Source organism: Oryctolagus cuniculus, chromosome 11 (genome assembly GCF_964237555.1).
Source record: "Oryctolagus cuniculus chromosome 11, mOryCun1.1, whole genome shotgun sequence".
In the NCBI taxonomy this organism is placed as follows: Eukaryota; Metazoa; Chordata; class Mammalia; order Lagomorpha; family Leporidae; genus Oryctolagus; species Oryctolagus cuniculus.
In genome coordinates this window covers 25,802,982-25,818,722 of record NC_091442.1, presented here as the reverse complement: position 1 = coordinate 25,818,722, position 15,741 = coordinate 25,802,982, and the positions used below count along the sequence as shown (strand labels likewise).

Here is a 15,741-nt window from a genome sequence, read left to right as displayed (position 1 = left end):
GCGGTCAGATGAAGGGCCCGCCGCGCTGCTCTCCACGCTGCACAGGGCTGCAAGTGGATGCTGCAGCGCTTCCGGCAGTACCTGGCGTCCAAGCACGGGCCCGAGGCGGTGGAGGAGCTCTTCGCTGACATGGACAACATCTTCATCAGGAGCCTGCAGAGCGTGCAGAAGGTGATCATCAGTGACAAGCACTGCTTTGAGCTGTACGGCTACGACATCCTCATCGACCAGGACCTCAAGCCGTACGTGCCGGGGCCTCGGGGGTTTCACACGCTCTGCACCTTTGAGTCCGGGCGCGGCCACTTCCTCCTCGTGTAACCCTGAACACGCTTCCTTTTCCCGTGCCTCTTGCCCATCCACAAAACGAGGAGCCTGGGATCGGCCGGCCTGGGGCTCGGGGATGAGCACGACGGCAGGCAGGCCCCACCTTCCCACGTGCAGGGCCCAGGGCCCCGGGAAGGTGCGTAGCTGCGTCTGGTTGGTCCTTGCGCCTCCTCCGTGTCAAGGAACTGTTTGGGGTCTAAATGAGCAGTGCAGGGCACAGCAGCCTGTCCCGATTGGCTGCTCTGCTTTAGCAGGTAAGAAGCTGTCACTCTCTGTGTCTTGGTGCTTTGAGGACGCAGAGTGCTGCATGAGAAACAATGCGGCAATGGCGTTCACCGCTGAGCTGCCAGGGACCACAGTGAGGGCCTACTGTGACGCAGCAGCATTGGGAGGCAAAGGCCCCTGGGTGGTTGGGGAGCTGAAGGTCAAGGGTGGAGCCAGGCCCGGGGTCCCACCTCCAGGAGCCCAGCTCCCTGCCCAGGGTCACTAAAGGTGCGGTAGGGCTTTGGGGGTGGGGCGGGGTTCAAAGCCTCTCTCCTTTGCTGCCTGTATCAAGAGTGGCTGCAGGCATTGGGGTGAATGCTGCTGGATGGAGAAACAATGGGAAGGGGGACCCCGGTGCCCCCTGCCCTGCCCTCTCTGAGTCCAGCTTCCTGTCTGCAAGGAGGCGGCTACAGGTCCTTGGGCTGCTTTTGAGCTCTGATCACTTTGAGGTTGGCCCTCAGGGTGTTTCTGTGTGTCAACCTGAAATCTGGGAGATGTGTACATGAAAATCAGGATGCAGGGGTCTTCAGGAAAATCGGATGCTCTTGCGATCCTGGGCCCCCCTCCCGCAGGAGCTGGCCAGGGCCTTTCCAGCTCGGAGTCTGCAGCCTCCCCAGCCTGGGGCCCTGCCATCTACCGGCAACCCCTTCTCAGGGCAGACACTCTTCTTACACCCGCATCTCTGTCAGAAGGAGGAAAATCAGTGATGGCACAAGGACGCCAGCTCCCCTCGCGGCACTGCTGAGCTGAGAGCAGAGCCCAGGCACCCCGGCTAGCCTCTAGGCGAACTCCCAGGGCCTCTAGGGCCCGAGGACCCTAAGGCTGTCCCGCGCCCCCCTCAGGTGGCTCCTGGAGGTGAACGCCTCACCGTCACTGACGGCCAGCAGCCAGGAGGACTACGCGCTCAAGACCTGCCTCCTGGAGGACACCCTTCACGTGGTGGACATGGAGGGGAGGTGAGGACCCCGGCCTGGCTCCCCCGTGTGGACAGAGTGTGAACGCGGGGCCTGGCGGCCCCCATCTCACACACAGCAAAGTCAAGGCATCCACACGGGACAGGGCTCGGCCTCTCTGGGCTGAGACCCAACCTAGGGCTTCCCTCAGGCCCTGGACCAGTCACCTCAGTCTGCTTCCTCATCTGTGAAATGGGAAACGTGCCTGCACGCGGGGTCGATAGAGGAAGTGACCGAGACACTGTACCGTGACCGGCCTGGCCTCAGGACGAGGCTGTGTGCGTGCTGGGAAGACCCAGGCTGCGGTTCCGGGAGTGGGTGGGTCCAGGTGCTCGGTCGGTGTCGGTTGCTTCGCCTGTTCCTCTCCCTCTCGTCATGTTAGCTTCCCCCAGTCATTCCGGAAAATGTTGGAGGGCGAGCCCTCGCGGCTGGGGACCGAGCCACGTGCCTCTCCCTGAACCAGTCCCCGTGACTCTGAATGACCAGGCATAGGTCCTGTGCCCACCTCCCCGGGGCAGAGTCACCCCACCTGAGTGCTGTGGGTGAAGGTGGAAGGAAGGGTTCTCAGAGCTGAGCTACCCTTGGACTGGAGGTGAAACATGCTGGGCAGACAAACCTCAGCATCCACAGACCTACCGTCACTTATTCATTCAACAAATGCACGAGCCCCTTGCGTGTGGACCTGTGCTACACACAGGACTACAGTGGTGAACATGACAGGCCTCACCCCAGACTACATAGAAGCCCTAGCAGGTGCTTGTCACTGAGGGCACGTAGGATTCAGGAGGGGTCGGGGCCCGGCTTGGGTCTTGGGAACCCATCGGGTGGACCTCTTTTAACCCTTGCACCCCTGCCTGTCCAGACTCACGGGAAGGGAGAAGCGAGTTGGGGGCTTTGACCTCATGTGGAACGACGGCCCTGTCAGCAGAGAGGAGGGGGCTCCTGACCCAGTGGGGAACTTTGTGACCAACACGCACCTCGGTAAGTGTGAAGTGTGGCCCGCGGTCTGGCAGGCAGCTGGGCGTGGTGGTCACCTCGTCCAAACTCTACCTGCAAAGCGCCCGCTGTGTGACCTCAGCAGGGGACTTGGCCACTCTGCTCCTCACTGTAAGGCAGACGTGGAATAGTCTCCCTGAGCTCTAGAACGTGGCCCGGCGTGCAGAGGGAGGTCATTATTAACCTGTCAGGAGGTGGACCCCAAAAGGCTTAGGCGGAAGACAAAATTCAACAGAAATCAAGGACTTCAGGACTTTAAATTTGGTTTCTAAAAAGTGAAAAAACATCCCCAATTATACAAACTGTTCTCACTCGCTGTAGAATATTTGAAAACTAAAGGAAATTTTTTAAAAAGCCAGGCAGACAAATGTCGTTCACAATCTGGCGTATCTCCTTCCAGTTTTTCAGAACCGCATCGTTTTCACAACACTGGCGTCGGGCTGAGCTCCGGGGCCCTCTCTCACGAGCTGTTCTCCATGCGGAAGTCCTAACAGCAGCCTCCCATGGGAAGCACTTTTTTGGCCAGGTGTTGACTGAATATTTTACGCACATCTCCTTTCACCTAGGGCAGCTTTGAGTGCCATTTTAGATGGGAGGAGATGGTCTCTGGATGCCCCACGGCTTCCTGGGAGTCTTGGGTGGAAGTGGTGTGCCAGGGCTTGAACGCTAGTCGGCCTGACTCCAAAATACAAGTGACTGCCCATTGTGCTCTCCTGCCCCTTGGCAGAGTGAGAAACCGTACTGCTATACAGCTGCCGCAGTCGAGCTGCAGTGGCCGCCCAAACTCACGGAACCAACTTCTCACAACGGAACATCTGGCACAGTTCCAACTTCGCCTGTTTTATAAATAACACTGTGAGGAATATCTTCTCACACGGCGCGGCTGAAATCCGGGCTGTTTCCTCAGGACAGGTTCCTAGAAGTAGAATTGCTGGGTCAAAAGCATGGACTCATCACAACCAAACTGCTTTCCAGAAAAACTGCGTAAATCTGCGGGCAGTGGATTGCGAAGAAAAAACTGTGCCAACTTCACAGAAGTGCTGACTCGTGACTGTGTGTGCATTCCAGTGGTTACTGGTGTGGTTTCAATTTTTTAGATTTGTATTTCTGCCATACTCCACATCTGCTTTTCTATGGGTTATTTACAATGTACTACGTGTGTAAGGTCTGCGGATATTAATATGCTAAAGATACAACCCCTCTAACTTATGGTAGATACTTTCTTGAGTTTGTCATTTGCTTTTTAAATTTTGTGCCTGGCTTTTTTTTTTTAAAGGCAAAGTGACAGACGGAGAAAGAGGGAGATCTTCCATCTGCTGGTTCACTCCCCAAATGTTTGCAAGAGCTGAAGCTGGGCCAGGCCAAAGCCAGGAGCCCGGAACTCCATCTGGGTCTCCTACATGGGTGGCAAGGCTTTGAGTACTTGAGCCCTCATCCCCTGCTCCCAGGCTCATCTGCAGGGAGCTGGACTGGAAGCAGAGTAGCCAGGGCTTGAACCAGGTCTTCTGATAATGGGATGCAGGCATCCCAAGTGGTAGATTAACCCGCTGAGCCGGTCCCCCTTATTTTGAATGAAATCTTTTTTGGGTTTGGTATGACTTGGAATTGGGTTTGGCCGCCAGCACCTGGAAGCCATCGTGAGCTGAGGGGCTGGTTTGTCTGGAGCCGCGGGAAGCCATGGGTAGGACGCCCAGGGCTGATATGACAGCTGTGCGCCACCCCAGGGACCTCGCTTTTCCTCTTCCTGCTTTGCACGCGCGACAGGTCAGCTCAGTGGCCATGCTTGTTGCCTCACAGTTCCAATATGACTGCTTCAACTCTGGACAACGCATCCTCGTTCCAGGCGGGAAAAACGGGAGGACGTAAGAGCCAGTGCCTTCTTGTCAAGGCTTGTTTCTTATTCCCAAAAGGAAGCCCTCACAGGGACGTCTGCTGGCATCTCGCTGGCCAGAACTGCAGGGATGCCGAGTAGTCTGCCTTGCGGAGAGCAGAGGGAGCCTGTGAGTGATGCTGGCACAGCCGACCCCCGGGGCTGCGTCACTGGAACTCTATACAACGTGGACTGACTCAGGAGTGGGGGCGGGGCCCAGGAACAGCCTTTCTGACAAGCTCCCAATCAGTAACTGGCGGTGTAACAGACCTCCCCCGGCCCGGCAGCTTCAAATGACTTGGTTTGCTGAGGGCTCTGCAGGTCTCTCCTGGGGTAACTGGGAGGCCTGCAGGCGCCTGGTGGATTCACGGGACCTGCCAGCCTGGACAGCCGCATCCACAGGTACGGGGCCTCCAGCGGGCGAGGCCTGGCAGCTGCATGTGCTGCTCTCAGGGCTCCACGAGAGAACGCTGCGTTCATCTGTCCATGAACTTGTCGAAGGCCCCTGGTTGGCTCCCCGCCCTTGATGGAGCAGGGACGCAGCCTTGCAGCGAGGCTCATGTGCAGGAAGGGGAGGGCGGCGGCGGCGGCACCAGCTCTGCACCGGCAGCCATCAGCGCTGCTGCCGAGCAGAAATGGAGGACCCGGGTCTCCCGTGGGCTGCGAGCCCAGACTCGCCGGGGAGCTTTCAGATGCAGTGGTCTGGCTGGACCACGGTCAGTAGTTCCCAGCTCTGAAGCCACTGCATTGGAAGCCTCTAGAATTATCCCCAAGTTTCCCACTGAGCAGGCGGATGGTGGTCAGCATAGGAGGAGCTGCCTGGGGCTGGGGAAAGTACCATAGAGTGAGTGATGTGGTCAGGCACACCAGGTGAGATCAGGAGATAGCTCAGTCTAGAATTCCAGGGGCTGTGTGTTGGACATGACGATTTGAGAGTTGGAAAGGAGCTGGGGTTCCCTGGTGTGGACTTGGAGAGCACTGGGGATGCGCACAGTGGGTTCTCAGTTTGGTGACGTCTCATGGTCTGTGAGACCTAGGAGGCAGTGACTGGGTTTGAGGGGCTAAAAAGGACGGCAGACACCTCCAGGTCAGTACCTGCGGCCATGAGTGCCCAGATGAACTGACCACAGGTGGGCTCCAGGGCCAGAGCTGGGAGCAAACGGGAAATGAAGGAGCGCAGGTGTGCTGGGACTGCCGGGGCCACCGGGGGGCAGAGTCCTCTCTCGCCCAACTGCGCCTGGCACGTGGGCTGGGTAAGCAAAGTAAGCTAACGCTCACTGGGCACCCATCAGGTGCCAGCTGTGTCCCCACTGAGCAAAGCCGAGAGCAAAGGCAGCGAAGGGCAGCAGCTGACGCGTGACTGGCACCAGACAGCCCAGGTGCAGATCCCAGCTCCACTTACTGTGTGATCTGGGGCGGAGGGCATGTCCACGAGTCCCTGAGGCTCCAGCAGGGTGTCCACCTGGGTGCTCCTGAAGCAGACCCAGGAACCCGTAAGTCCACTCCCCCAAGCAGGGAGCATTGTCTTGGTTTCCAGGTGAGAAGACTGACATGCAAACTGCTGAATGACCCATCTGAGGACCACGGGAGCCCAGGAGCGGAGCACGATGCAAACCAGGCTGTGCATGGCCGCACAGCTCTGCCGTCCCCTCCCCCACCGGAGGGTGAGTGAACAAGCCCTCCCAGCCAACACCCCTCTTCCCCTGCAGGCTGTGTGAATGATCGGGAAGCACAGCTGAGGCAGCTGTTCCACTCCCTGCAAGTCCAGAAGAAATCCTCGGGCTGAAGCCCACTACCACTGGAGAAAACGGCCCTGGGAGGCCCGGCCTCTCCCCGGCCCGATTCCAGCATGGCGGCAGCAGCCTCCCTCCCTCCCTCCCGCTGGCCTGGCAACAACTTTGCTGGCTAAGCAGCCTGCTTGGCCTGGCCCCTGGATTCCCCGCCCCCGGGCATCTTTGCCCCAGGAGACAGCCAATCCCAGAAACTGGATGGCCTTTAACCCTGACGGACTGGCTTGTTCAGGCCCAAGGAGGACAGCTGCAGCGAGCCCCGCTACCCGAGACCACATCTAATAAATGGGCACAGGCCTTCCTTGGAAAGTCTCTGCTACCGGCCTGGCTCAGGGCAGGCTGCTAACTCAGCCAAGACCCCTGGCTTTGGCATTTTGACTTCTTACAAGGTCAGTGCTGAAAGGGGTCTTTTGGGAGCAAGAGTTCGCAAGCGCAGCTTAAGACTGGTCACTGAGAGACAGGGCAGTACTGAGCCCTACCATGCACCTTCTCACCAAAACACCCTACGTGCACGTTGCGGCAAGCCATGGGCCCTCTGACCACCAGCTGAAAGGCACTGGGCTGGAGCCGCCCCCTTCTCACACAGACAAGGATCAGGAAGGCGGAGCTGCTTGGTGCTCTCTGCAGAACGCATCCAAGCCAGCTGGCAGCACCGGCGCCCCTCGGTGCCTCCCTGTATGAGGCTGGAAGCTAAGCTTGTGAACCTGTGAAGCCCCAGGCTGAAAGCAGGCTGGCTTGGGAGGCCAGGAGCAAGCAGGAAAAGCTGTGCTTTTCACATTCTGTATCCCCTCCTGGGGGAGGGCCTGCAGACCCCGGTGCTCCCACCCCTCCCTTAGGCCAGTTCTTTTGGCTCCAAACAACAGTCTGCCGGGGTTAAGGCAGCTGGCCCCAGAAGCAGAGCTCCTCCAAGGCGCACCCAGGCAGCCTCTGCAGGGGCTGAGTGGCTCTTCAGCTCAGCACCCACCTTGCCTGGCAGGCAGGGGCAGTGTTCCTGTGGGGAAGCCGGGAGCCAGGCAGTCGCAACAAAGGGTGTCTACTGCTGTGAATTCTGCGGCGCCTGCTCCTGCACGTTTGTTTAAAATGTCTCAGTAGGGTTTCAAAATCCCAAGTTAACAAAAGGCGGCACTGTGACCTCCCCCACCTGCAGCTTGCCCCAAGGATGCGCTCACAACCTACTGGCTCATCACACACCTGCTCTGCCCCTTGCTTTTCTCAGTGTGGTGCTTGTTCAAGTCCATGCTCAAGTACCTGCCTTAGCCTTGGTCGGTGCTGCACAGTACTGCACTGTCTGGAGCCATCCTCTGCGGATGGGCACTTAGTTTCTAGTTCCACCTCCCTCCATCAGAGGGTTATCGTGAGGAATGCGTCACTTCTACAGGCCTCTCCTGTAAGGTGTTTCGACAAACACCCACGTTTTTACATGTTTTTCTGAATCGGGAGACTCAGCAACCCAGATTTCTAGCTCTTGAAAAATACTTGATCTGGTCCTACCAGGCTGTCCTTACCACAGTCAGTCAGGCCGTGGAACAAGGGGAACGGGCAAAGTGTGCCCTCTGCACGTTGTCAGCTGTGAGTCCCTGCTGCCTGATCCCGGGAGCCTGGAAATCCACCTGTGCGCGTCTCCCTTGTGCATGGGCCCAGGCATCTGCACCATCATTGCTCCCTCCCAAAGTACACATCAGCCAGGAGGCTGGGATTGGCGGCAGAGTCTGGAACCCAGGCACTTGGCCATGGGATGTTAGTCTCCTACCTGATGCTTCAACAGCTGCCCCCATGTGGGGTTCTCAAAGGACTGGTGCGCACTCCATGGAGGACCGAGTGAGAAAGCGCTAGAAACCGACTGTTTTACTACTGTTTATTGAGTCCTCCACAAGCAGGACATTCTTGCCCATGAGGAGCCCAGATGCTGAAGGCAGCCAGGCCTCTAAGTGGTGATGAAGGGGCGCCCCTCCCCCACAGGGGTCTAAGCAGCACCCACGCCCTGGGGCCAGCAGGGGACGCATGTGCGCACGCCCCCCGAGCTGCACAAAGCACTGAGTGTCCTTCATTCAGAAGCCACCTGCTCTATTCCAGTTCCACCGTGGATGCTGCCTGCCTGGCATCTCCCCTGAGACGAGGGCTGGACCAAGGATCCAGCTTTGCCTCTCCTGCCCGGCGCCATGTGAACAACAGGCCATTGTCAGGAAGTGCCTGGTGCAGTCACTCACCCACACACACCCACTGCAGCCGCCAGGGCCTGTCAATAGGTCCTGTGTCCTCCGAGCCACAGACGTCAGGCCCAGCAGACACAGGTGGGCTGAGGTGCCCTCCTGCCATCACCAAGTAGCCCAGCACTATGAAGCCTTCGCATGGTGCCCCAGAGGGCTGCCTGCTGCTGCCAGTGCACAGCCGTCCTTGTAGCTTTCAAGGTTAGGGAGTCCTGGCTCCTGCGTGACTCGGGGGACGCCAGTCTTAGTTCCCCCACGGTGGTACCTGAGCTTCATCCTTTCAAGATGACCTTGAGAGCTTTAAGCTCAGCTGGGTTGAGGGGGTTCAGGTTAAAGCCCTTCAGCTCCGGTTTACCTACAGGGAGAAAGCAATCCATCAGCACATGGGCCTCCTGCTGTCCACCCTACTGCTGGCTCTGGCAACAGGCCCAGGAAAGCGGCTAGCACGGCACAAATGCTGCCAAAGTTGGCCTTGGGTTCTGGCAGGATGGGCCTCAAATTCTGCAATGCACCTGCTCCTGGGTCACCACGAACCTGCAAAGTCATGAGACTGCACACCCAGAGAGCTCCAGATTTTTGCCAGATCTGTGACTGATCTGGAGTGCTCGATCTACTCTAAGTTTCAGCTCTGACCTCGATCCCCTGACTAAGCCCACTCTGTCTCTGGGTGGTTGCAGACAGCCACTGCCTGTACCGCCACTGCCCACCACTGAGGGGCTTCCCACCCCGGCCCCGCAGCCAATACCTTGGGCCTCAAAGAGGCGGTTGACCTTCACTTTAAGTTGTTTCCGCAGTTTGTCTATTTCTTTATCCAGATGGTCCTGATCTGAAAGAGGCAGGCAGACGGTAAGGCCATACTGGACAGACTGACCTGCAAGTGGGGCTGCCAGCTCCCAGAGCACTGAGGAAGGCCAGGCCCTGCCCAAAACAGGCCAGGCCCCGACTCCCAGTGGGAGTGACCTGCCCTTTTCCCAGCCAGGGAGCTGTTTGCAGCCCAAGTTCGTGCTTTTAAGATACTTTTCCAGAGTTCCCAGGATCTAATGGTCTTTAGAAACTCGAGTGGCACATGTTGAGTGCCCAGACTCGCAGACCCCACAGCAGGGGTGGGAACCTTTATTTCTGTCTAGGGTAATGTGGATATTTATAAAACATAATTCGTGGGCCTTATAAAATCAACTTAAAAATTAGCCTCCTAGCAGCCTTCACTGTGGCACAGAGGGTTAAAGCCCTAGCCTTCAGGCCGGCGCCGCGGCTCAATAGGCTAATCCTCCACTTGCGGCGCCGGCACACCGGGTTCTAGTCCTGGTAGGGGCGCCGGATTCTGTCCCGGTTGCTCCTCTTCCAGGCCAGCTCTCTGCTATGGCTGGGAGTGCAGTGGAGGATGGCCCAAGTCCTTGGGCCCTGCACCTGCATGGGAGAAAACACCTGGCTCCGGATCAGTGCGGTGCGCCGGCCTCAGTGCACCGACCACGGCGGCCATTGGAGGGTGAACCAACAGCAAAGGAAGACCTTTCTCTCTCTCTCTCACTGTCCACTCTGCCTGTCAAAAAAAAAACAAAAGCCCTAGCCTAGCCTTCAGTGCCAGCATCCCATATGGGCGCTGGTTCAAGTCCTGGCAGTTCTTCTTCTGATCGAGCTCTCCGATATGGCCTGTGAAAGAAGATGGCCCAACTCCCTGGGCCCCTGTGCCCACGTTGGAGACCCTGAGGAAGCTCCTGGTCTCAGCTCAGCTCTGGCCTTTGAGGTCATCTGGGGAGTAAACCAGTGGAATGGAAGACCTAACTCTTTGAAATAATCTTAATTAGCCTCCTACAGACTTACTGAATTCCGAGTCCCACCTGCAGCTGCCTTGGCAGGGCCAGACCAAAATGTGCCTGAAGGCTGGACGGTCCTCACTCCTAGGTTCACTCTCCCCACACCTCCATTTCAACAGTCTCTACTGCAGTGAACAGGAAAAATAAAAGCTCACGGTCCCAGGGTCTTCTGCAGCTGAGTGCCATGGGACTTGTTCTGGGCAATAAGGTATTGGCAGTAAGCCCCTGGGAAGGATGGCTTTATTTCTAAAAAGAAAGGCCACAGTAGAGAACCTCCAGCCTCTCCTCCAGCCTGGCAAGACACGCAGTCTGTAATGACGCACGGGAAACGCTCAGGTGCCGACGCTGCGCAACTGTGCCGGTCCTGACCTGCCCTCCTCTGCGGCATCTCTCATGCGTGAAACCCCGAATCCTTATTTTCCTGAAGCCTCAATGTGTTGGGTTTTCTGCTACTTGTAACCCAACGAGTTCCTCTCTGATGAGCAGGCACTGTGCTGTGCGACACAGCAGGCCCAGGGCAGGGCAGGGGTTAAAGCCCACACCAGTGTGAACTGTAACACAGCTGCCCAGGCTCCAGCTCGGTTCTGGGTTAAGAATGTGTCCCCCAAGAACAGCGCCACGGCCCTGGCCCACCCCGAGGAGGCCTTCCTTACCTTTCTCAATCATCTCCTTGGTCTGAGGGTGCGGCATCTTGATAAACATGCTCCCGAAGCACACCGTCACATCCTCTGAAACAGCAAGCGGTCACTCCTTTACCACTTCCCGAGTACCTACTACCTTCCAGCACTGTCTTAACCACTGAGAACACAGCAGAACAAGACAAAGCGCCTGCACTCGTCGTGTTCAGGCTAGAGTGCAGAGGGAATAAGCAAAGGTGTGTGAAAAGTCAAGTAGTTTAAAAAGAATTGGGGATGCTAGGGGAGGGACGCTTATACCAAGTGGTTCGAGGTCTCTGATTATGTGACATTTGAGCAGAGACCAAAGTGACAGTGTAGACATCCAGGGAGGAAACGGGACCAGCAAAGATCAGAAACGTGGGCAGACACAATGCCTGCATCCTATTTGGGCGCCAGTTAGAAACTTGGCTGCTCCACTTCCAATCCAGCTCTCTGCTATGGTCTGGGAAAGCAGCAAAAGATGGCCCAAATGCTTGGGCCCCTACACCTACGTGGGAGGCCTAGATGAAGCTCCAGGCTCCTGGCTTCAGATCACACAGCTCTAGCCACTGTGGCCATTTGGGGAGTGAACCTGCAGATGGAAGACCTCTCTCTGCCATTCAAATAAATAATTTTTTCAAGATTTATTTATTTGAAAGTCGGAGTTACACAGAAGGGGGAGAGGGAGAGAGGGGGAGGGGGGAGAGGGAGGGAGGGGTCTTCCATCCACTGGTTCACTCTCCAATTGGCCGCAACGGCTGGAGCTGTGCTAATCCGAAGCCAGGAGCCTGGAGCTTCATCTGGGCCTCCCACGTGGGTGCAGGGGCCCAAGGACTTGGGCCATCTTTTGCTGCTTTCCCAGGCCATGGCAGAGAGCTGGATCAGAAGTGGAGCAGCTGGGTCTCGAACCAGCACCCATATGGGATGCCAGCACTTCAGGCCAGGGTGTTAACCCACTGCACCACAGCACCGGCCCCTCAAATAAATAAATCTTTTTTTTTTTTTTTTGGACAGGAAGAGTTAGACAGTGAGAGACACAGAAAAGTTTTCCTTTTTCCGTTGGTTTACCCCTCAATGGCCGCTAAGGACAGTGCATTACAGCCGGCGCACTGTGCCGATTCAAAGCCAGGAGCCAGGTACTTCTCCTGGTCTCCCATGTGGGTGCAGGGCCCAAGCACTTGGGCCATCCTCCACTGCACTCCCGGGCCACAGCAGAGAGCTGGACTGGAAGAGGGGCAACCGGGACAGAATCGCCGCCCCAACTGGGACTAGGACTAGAACTCGGGGTGCCGGCGCCACAGGCGGAGGATTAGCCTAGTGAGCCGCGGCTCCGGCCATAAATACATCTTAAAAAAAAAAAAGATCAGAAATGTGCTGGAGGTGTCACAACAGGCAGGAGACGCACGGGTTTGGAGCTCGTGAGAGAGAGAATACTGGACAGTTGCGGGGTGGACGCTGGGCTACACGGGGTCTTACAGGATGACTCTGGATTTTACTTCCGTGCCAGGAGAAGCAACGGGAAGGCTGTACACATTGCAGCGCCCTTCAAACAGAACACAAACTTCTTCCCTTGGCCCCTCGGCCCTTCATCACGGCGGGGTCTCTGCTCTCTCACCCGCCCTGCCACCCCCTGAACTCTGGCCTCACCTACAGAGCTCTGCTTCTGAGATACTCAGCACCCGCCCCACGTCCAGGCCCATTCTTAGCCGCCTCCCGACTTGCACCTACACGTCTTCTGCTGTGTTTCTCACCAGAGTACAAGGGCAGCGGCTGTCGCCTTGATGGACCCCAGCGCAGTCTGCCACAGCTGATGAGGAGCTGGCAGCCCGCCACTAAGGCGCCCAGCGGGAATCCCCGGCCAGGCTGTGTCAGCACCCACTAGGCTGCGTCCACATCTGCGGCCTCCCGCCTGGTCTCCACCGGGGGCACGATGAAGGCCTCTATGGAGGTTTCATCTAACTGATACGTCACAATTATACAAACTATGGGATAAACGCGTTTCCATTCGGTACAGGGCGGCGGGCAGGAAGTCTCCACTCACCAGAGCCGCTGAGCTCCTTCTGCAGGGCCCTCAGGCCCTCTCGGTTCTGATTCCTTTTGGTGTCCAGGTCCACAATCTGCAAAGCACAGGGACAGGGGCTCTCAGCTACCTCCTGCCCAAGCTGGCACATCCCGACAGACACGGGGCTGCTGACGTCTTTCCCCTCCTAAACACAACGCTGTGCCCAGGTGCCGCCCACCCCACAGGGGCTGGCAAATGTCTGCTAAGTGGGCGATTCTGCAGTAACTAAACCAGAATCACCAGGGGCATCTGACGCCTCCCCACACTCTGATTAAGCAGGCCTAAGCAGCTCGGGTGCTGGACAAAGTACTCCCGCTGACTCCGACTCGGTATGGTGAGAAAGCACCACGCTGGCTGCTAAGCAGTGAGGAGGCGGGGGTGCCCGGCTGGGCTGGCGAGCCGGAGCACAGCACACCGAGGACTCCTGCTGGGCACCGCGAGCTGGGCACTTTCATCTTCCTATGTGCTCCCCTGAACAACCGTCGGGAGCACCTGCCACTGTTCCTCTCGGCCCGCACGCCGGAGGCAGTACTCAGCCCGACTCCTCCCCAGGTCTTCCCTCTCTCGGTAAACACAGGACCAGCCACTCAAGCACTACCTGAAGACGACAGGGAGTCGCGGACCACTCAATTCCCACTTCCTCACCTGCCACTGCCTCCTGATCCATCCACTTCGCCAGCACCAAAACCTGGAGCGGCAAACGCCCCTCGCTGGTCTCCTGGCCTCCATCCTCGCCCTCCTATAATCCGCACAGCTGCGGGAATATCCTAAAGCCTAGGTCCAGCTTTTTACCCACCCCTTCCCCGTGAACTCTCTTTAGAAGCGTGGCACTTAAATCAGAACCCGACCCACGCCGCCTGGGCAGGCCTGCAGCGCCCTCAGCGACCAGGGCAGCCCCCGTGACCTCCTCTTTGCCCTTCTTCTCCCCTCGGGGCCTTGACCGGCCCAGCGCGGCCAGACTCGCGGCGAGGCGCGGGAACTGCCTTTTGAAACAGGTGCTCGAGAAACCGGCCCGAAGCGGTAATGGGTCAGGACCCGGAGGACACGCTACGGGGCAGACAGGGACGGAGCCAGACTGAACGCCCACTTAACGCCAGCCAGCGTCCGACTCACGTTACCACGGCCGCCCGCGCCTGTGGTGGCGGAGCTCAGGCCACCGGCCCGGGTCCATCCACGGGCCCCGCGCGCTGCCCTACGCGCTGGCCGCCGGGCCCCAGCGCCGCGGCCCGGCCTCCTACCTGCCGCTTGTCCGCCAGCACCTCCTCCGCGAGCTCCTCCACCTCCACCAGGTACTGAAGCACTCGCTCCGCCTCGGGGGACAGCATGGCACCCGGCAGCTACCACCGCAGTTCAAACGCCACCAGGTTCAAGCTCTGCTCCGGCGCCGATTCGACTCCTCCGCGCACGCGCCGTCCGGACAGGGCTTCCGGCGCGCCTGCGCAATCAAAAGAAGCACTGTGGCGCGCTGGCTCCGACGCACGCGCGTTGACGGAACGCCAGAGGCGGGGCCTCTCTTTGAGGAGCGCGTTTGGAGCGCCCCCTGCAGGCCCAAAGAACACAATCGGCAGAGAGCGCTGCCTCCTACCCTTCCCGGTCCTCCCCGCTACTAATATTTCCTATGCACCCACTAGATGCCAGGCAGTTGGCAGTGAATAAAGAAACTAGTGGGAAACACTGACAAATAATTATACGCCATGGTGGGTAGTGGTAAAGGCTTTGCAGAAGTGGAAGTCAAGCCCGTGTGGCAGTGGGACTTATGTTTAACCTGAGACACCGTCATCTTCCCGGTTATGAATAAAGAGGCCTAGGAATCCCCTCATGGTCTTCGGAGGAAGCAGTGAATTTTTTTTTGTTTGACCCGTGTTTGTTGAATCCCTCTGTTGGGTCCGATGTCCAGAGTTGCTGACCTAGACATAAAGGAGGGGCTGGAAACTATGGGCAGCGACCCTTGAAGCTCCAAGTCAGAAAAGAGGTCTGCATGCACTGGACAGTGAATTGGTGTTGGGTCATGGGATCCAGGAGGGCACCCAGAGGAGGCAGGTGGGTGCAAGTGGCTCCCAGCAGAACCAGGAGGCTCCCTAGGGCTCTTCATGCCCTTCCCCTTCATGGAATGGCTGGGAAATCAGGGAAGGAAGGACTTTGAAAAGTTAACAGCAGGGTCCGGCGTTGTGGCGTAGCAGGTAAAACTGCTGCCTGGAGTGCCGGCATCCCATATGGGCACTGGTTTGAGTCCTGGCTGCTCCACTTCCAACCCAGCTCTCTGGCCTGGGGAAGCAGAGGAAGATGGCCCAAGTCCTTGGGCCCCTGCACCTGCATGGGAGACCTGGAAGAAGCCGCTGGCTCCTGGCTTCAGATTGGCGCAGCTCCAGCCATTGCGACCAATTGGGGAGTGAACCATCAGATGGAAGACCTCTCTCTCTCTCTGTGTCTCTCCTTCTCTCTCTGTGTAACTGTGATTTTCAAATAAATAATAAATCAATCTCTTTAAAAAGCATTAACAGCAGACCTGATCTAGACTCTGACCTCCCTGCCTCCCTGAATCCAGTGTAACCTTTATTCAAGAAGCAGAGAGAGACAGAGGTAGGCAGACAGAGGTTCTCTCCCCAGATGCCTTAATGAGCCAGGGCTGGGTCAGGCCAAGGCGAGGAGCTGGGAGTTCACCCCAAGGACTTGAGCCGTCACTGCTGCCTTGCTTGGTCTGCATTAGCAGGAAGCTGGTGACTCCAGCCTTTTGTTCTTGGCTCTTGGCCCACCCTCTCGGCCCCTCTGCCTTTCCTGTATCCCACAGCAACCTTCATCCAGACA

General features: G+C 57.8%; 2 protein-coding genes across 14 annotated transcripts in view; one reads left to right on the top strand and one right to left on the bottom strand.

Moving 5' to 3' along the window:
• Positions 1-6,506, top strand: part of TTLL9 (tubulin tyrosine ligase like 9) — a 57,549-nt gene extending 51,043 nt beyond the window's left edge. For 7 of the 13 annotated variants that reach the window (XM_051845138.2, XM_051845139.2, XM_051845136.2 and 4 more), the window contains 4 exons: positions 46-242; positions 1,431-1,544; positions 2,404-2,522; positions 3,445-5,938. In XM_051845138.2, coding sequence (XP_051701098.2) covers positions 46-242; positions 1,431-1,544; positions 2,404-2,522; positions 3,445-3,581 — 567 coding nt within the window. In that variant the 3' untranslated portion in view covers positions 3,582-5,938. The other 6 variants (XR_007919332.2, XR_007919334.2, XM_008256157.4 and 3 more) reach the window with 6 other exon arrangements.
• Positions 6,507-8,038: 1,532 nt separating this feature from the next.
• On the bottom strand, positions 8,039-14,405 carry PDRG1 (p53 and DNA damage regulated 1). The gene is made up of 5 exons (XM_002710926.5): positions 14,175-14,405; positions 12,916-12,991; positions 10,872-10,946; positions 9,150-9,230; positions 8,039-8,759 (listed from the first exon to the last, which is right to left on the bottom strand). Exons 1-5 carry the CDS (start codon positions 14,259-14,261, stop codon positions 8,677-8,679), a joined length of 402 nt encoding a protein of 133 aa, XP_002710972.1. The 5' UTR covers positions 14,262-14,405; the 3' UTR covers positions 8,039-8,676.
• Positions 14,406-15,741: the final 1,336 nt, after the last annotated feature.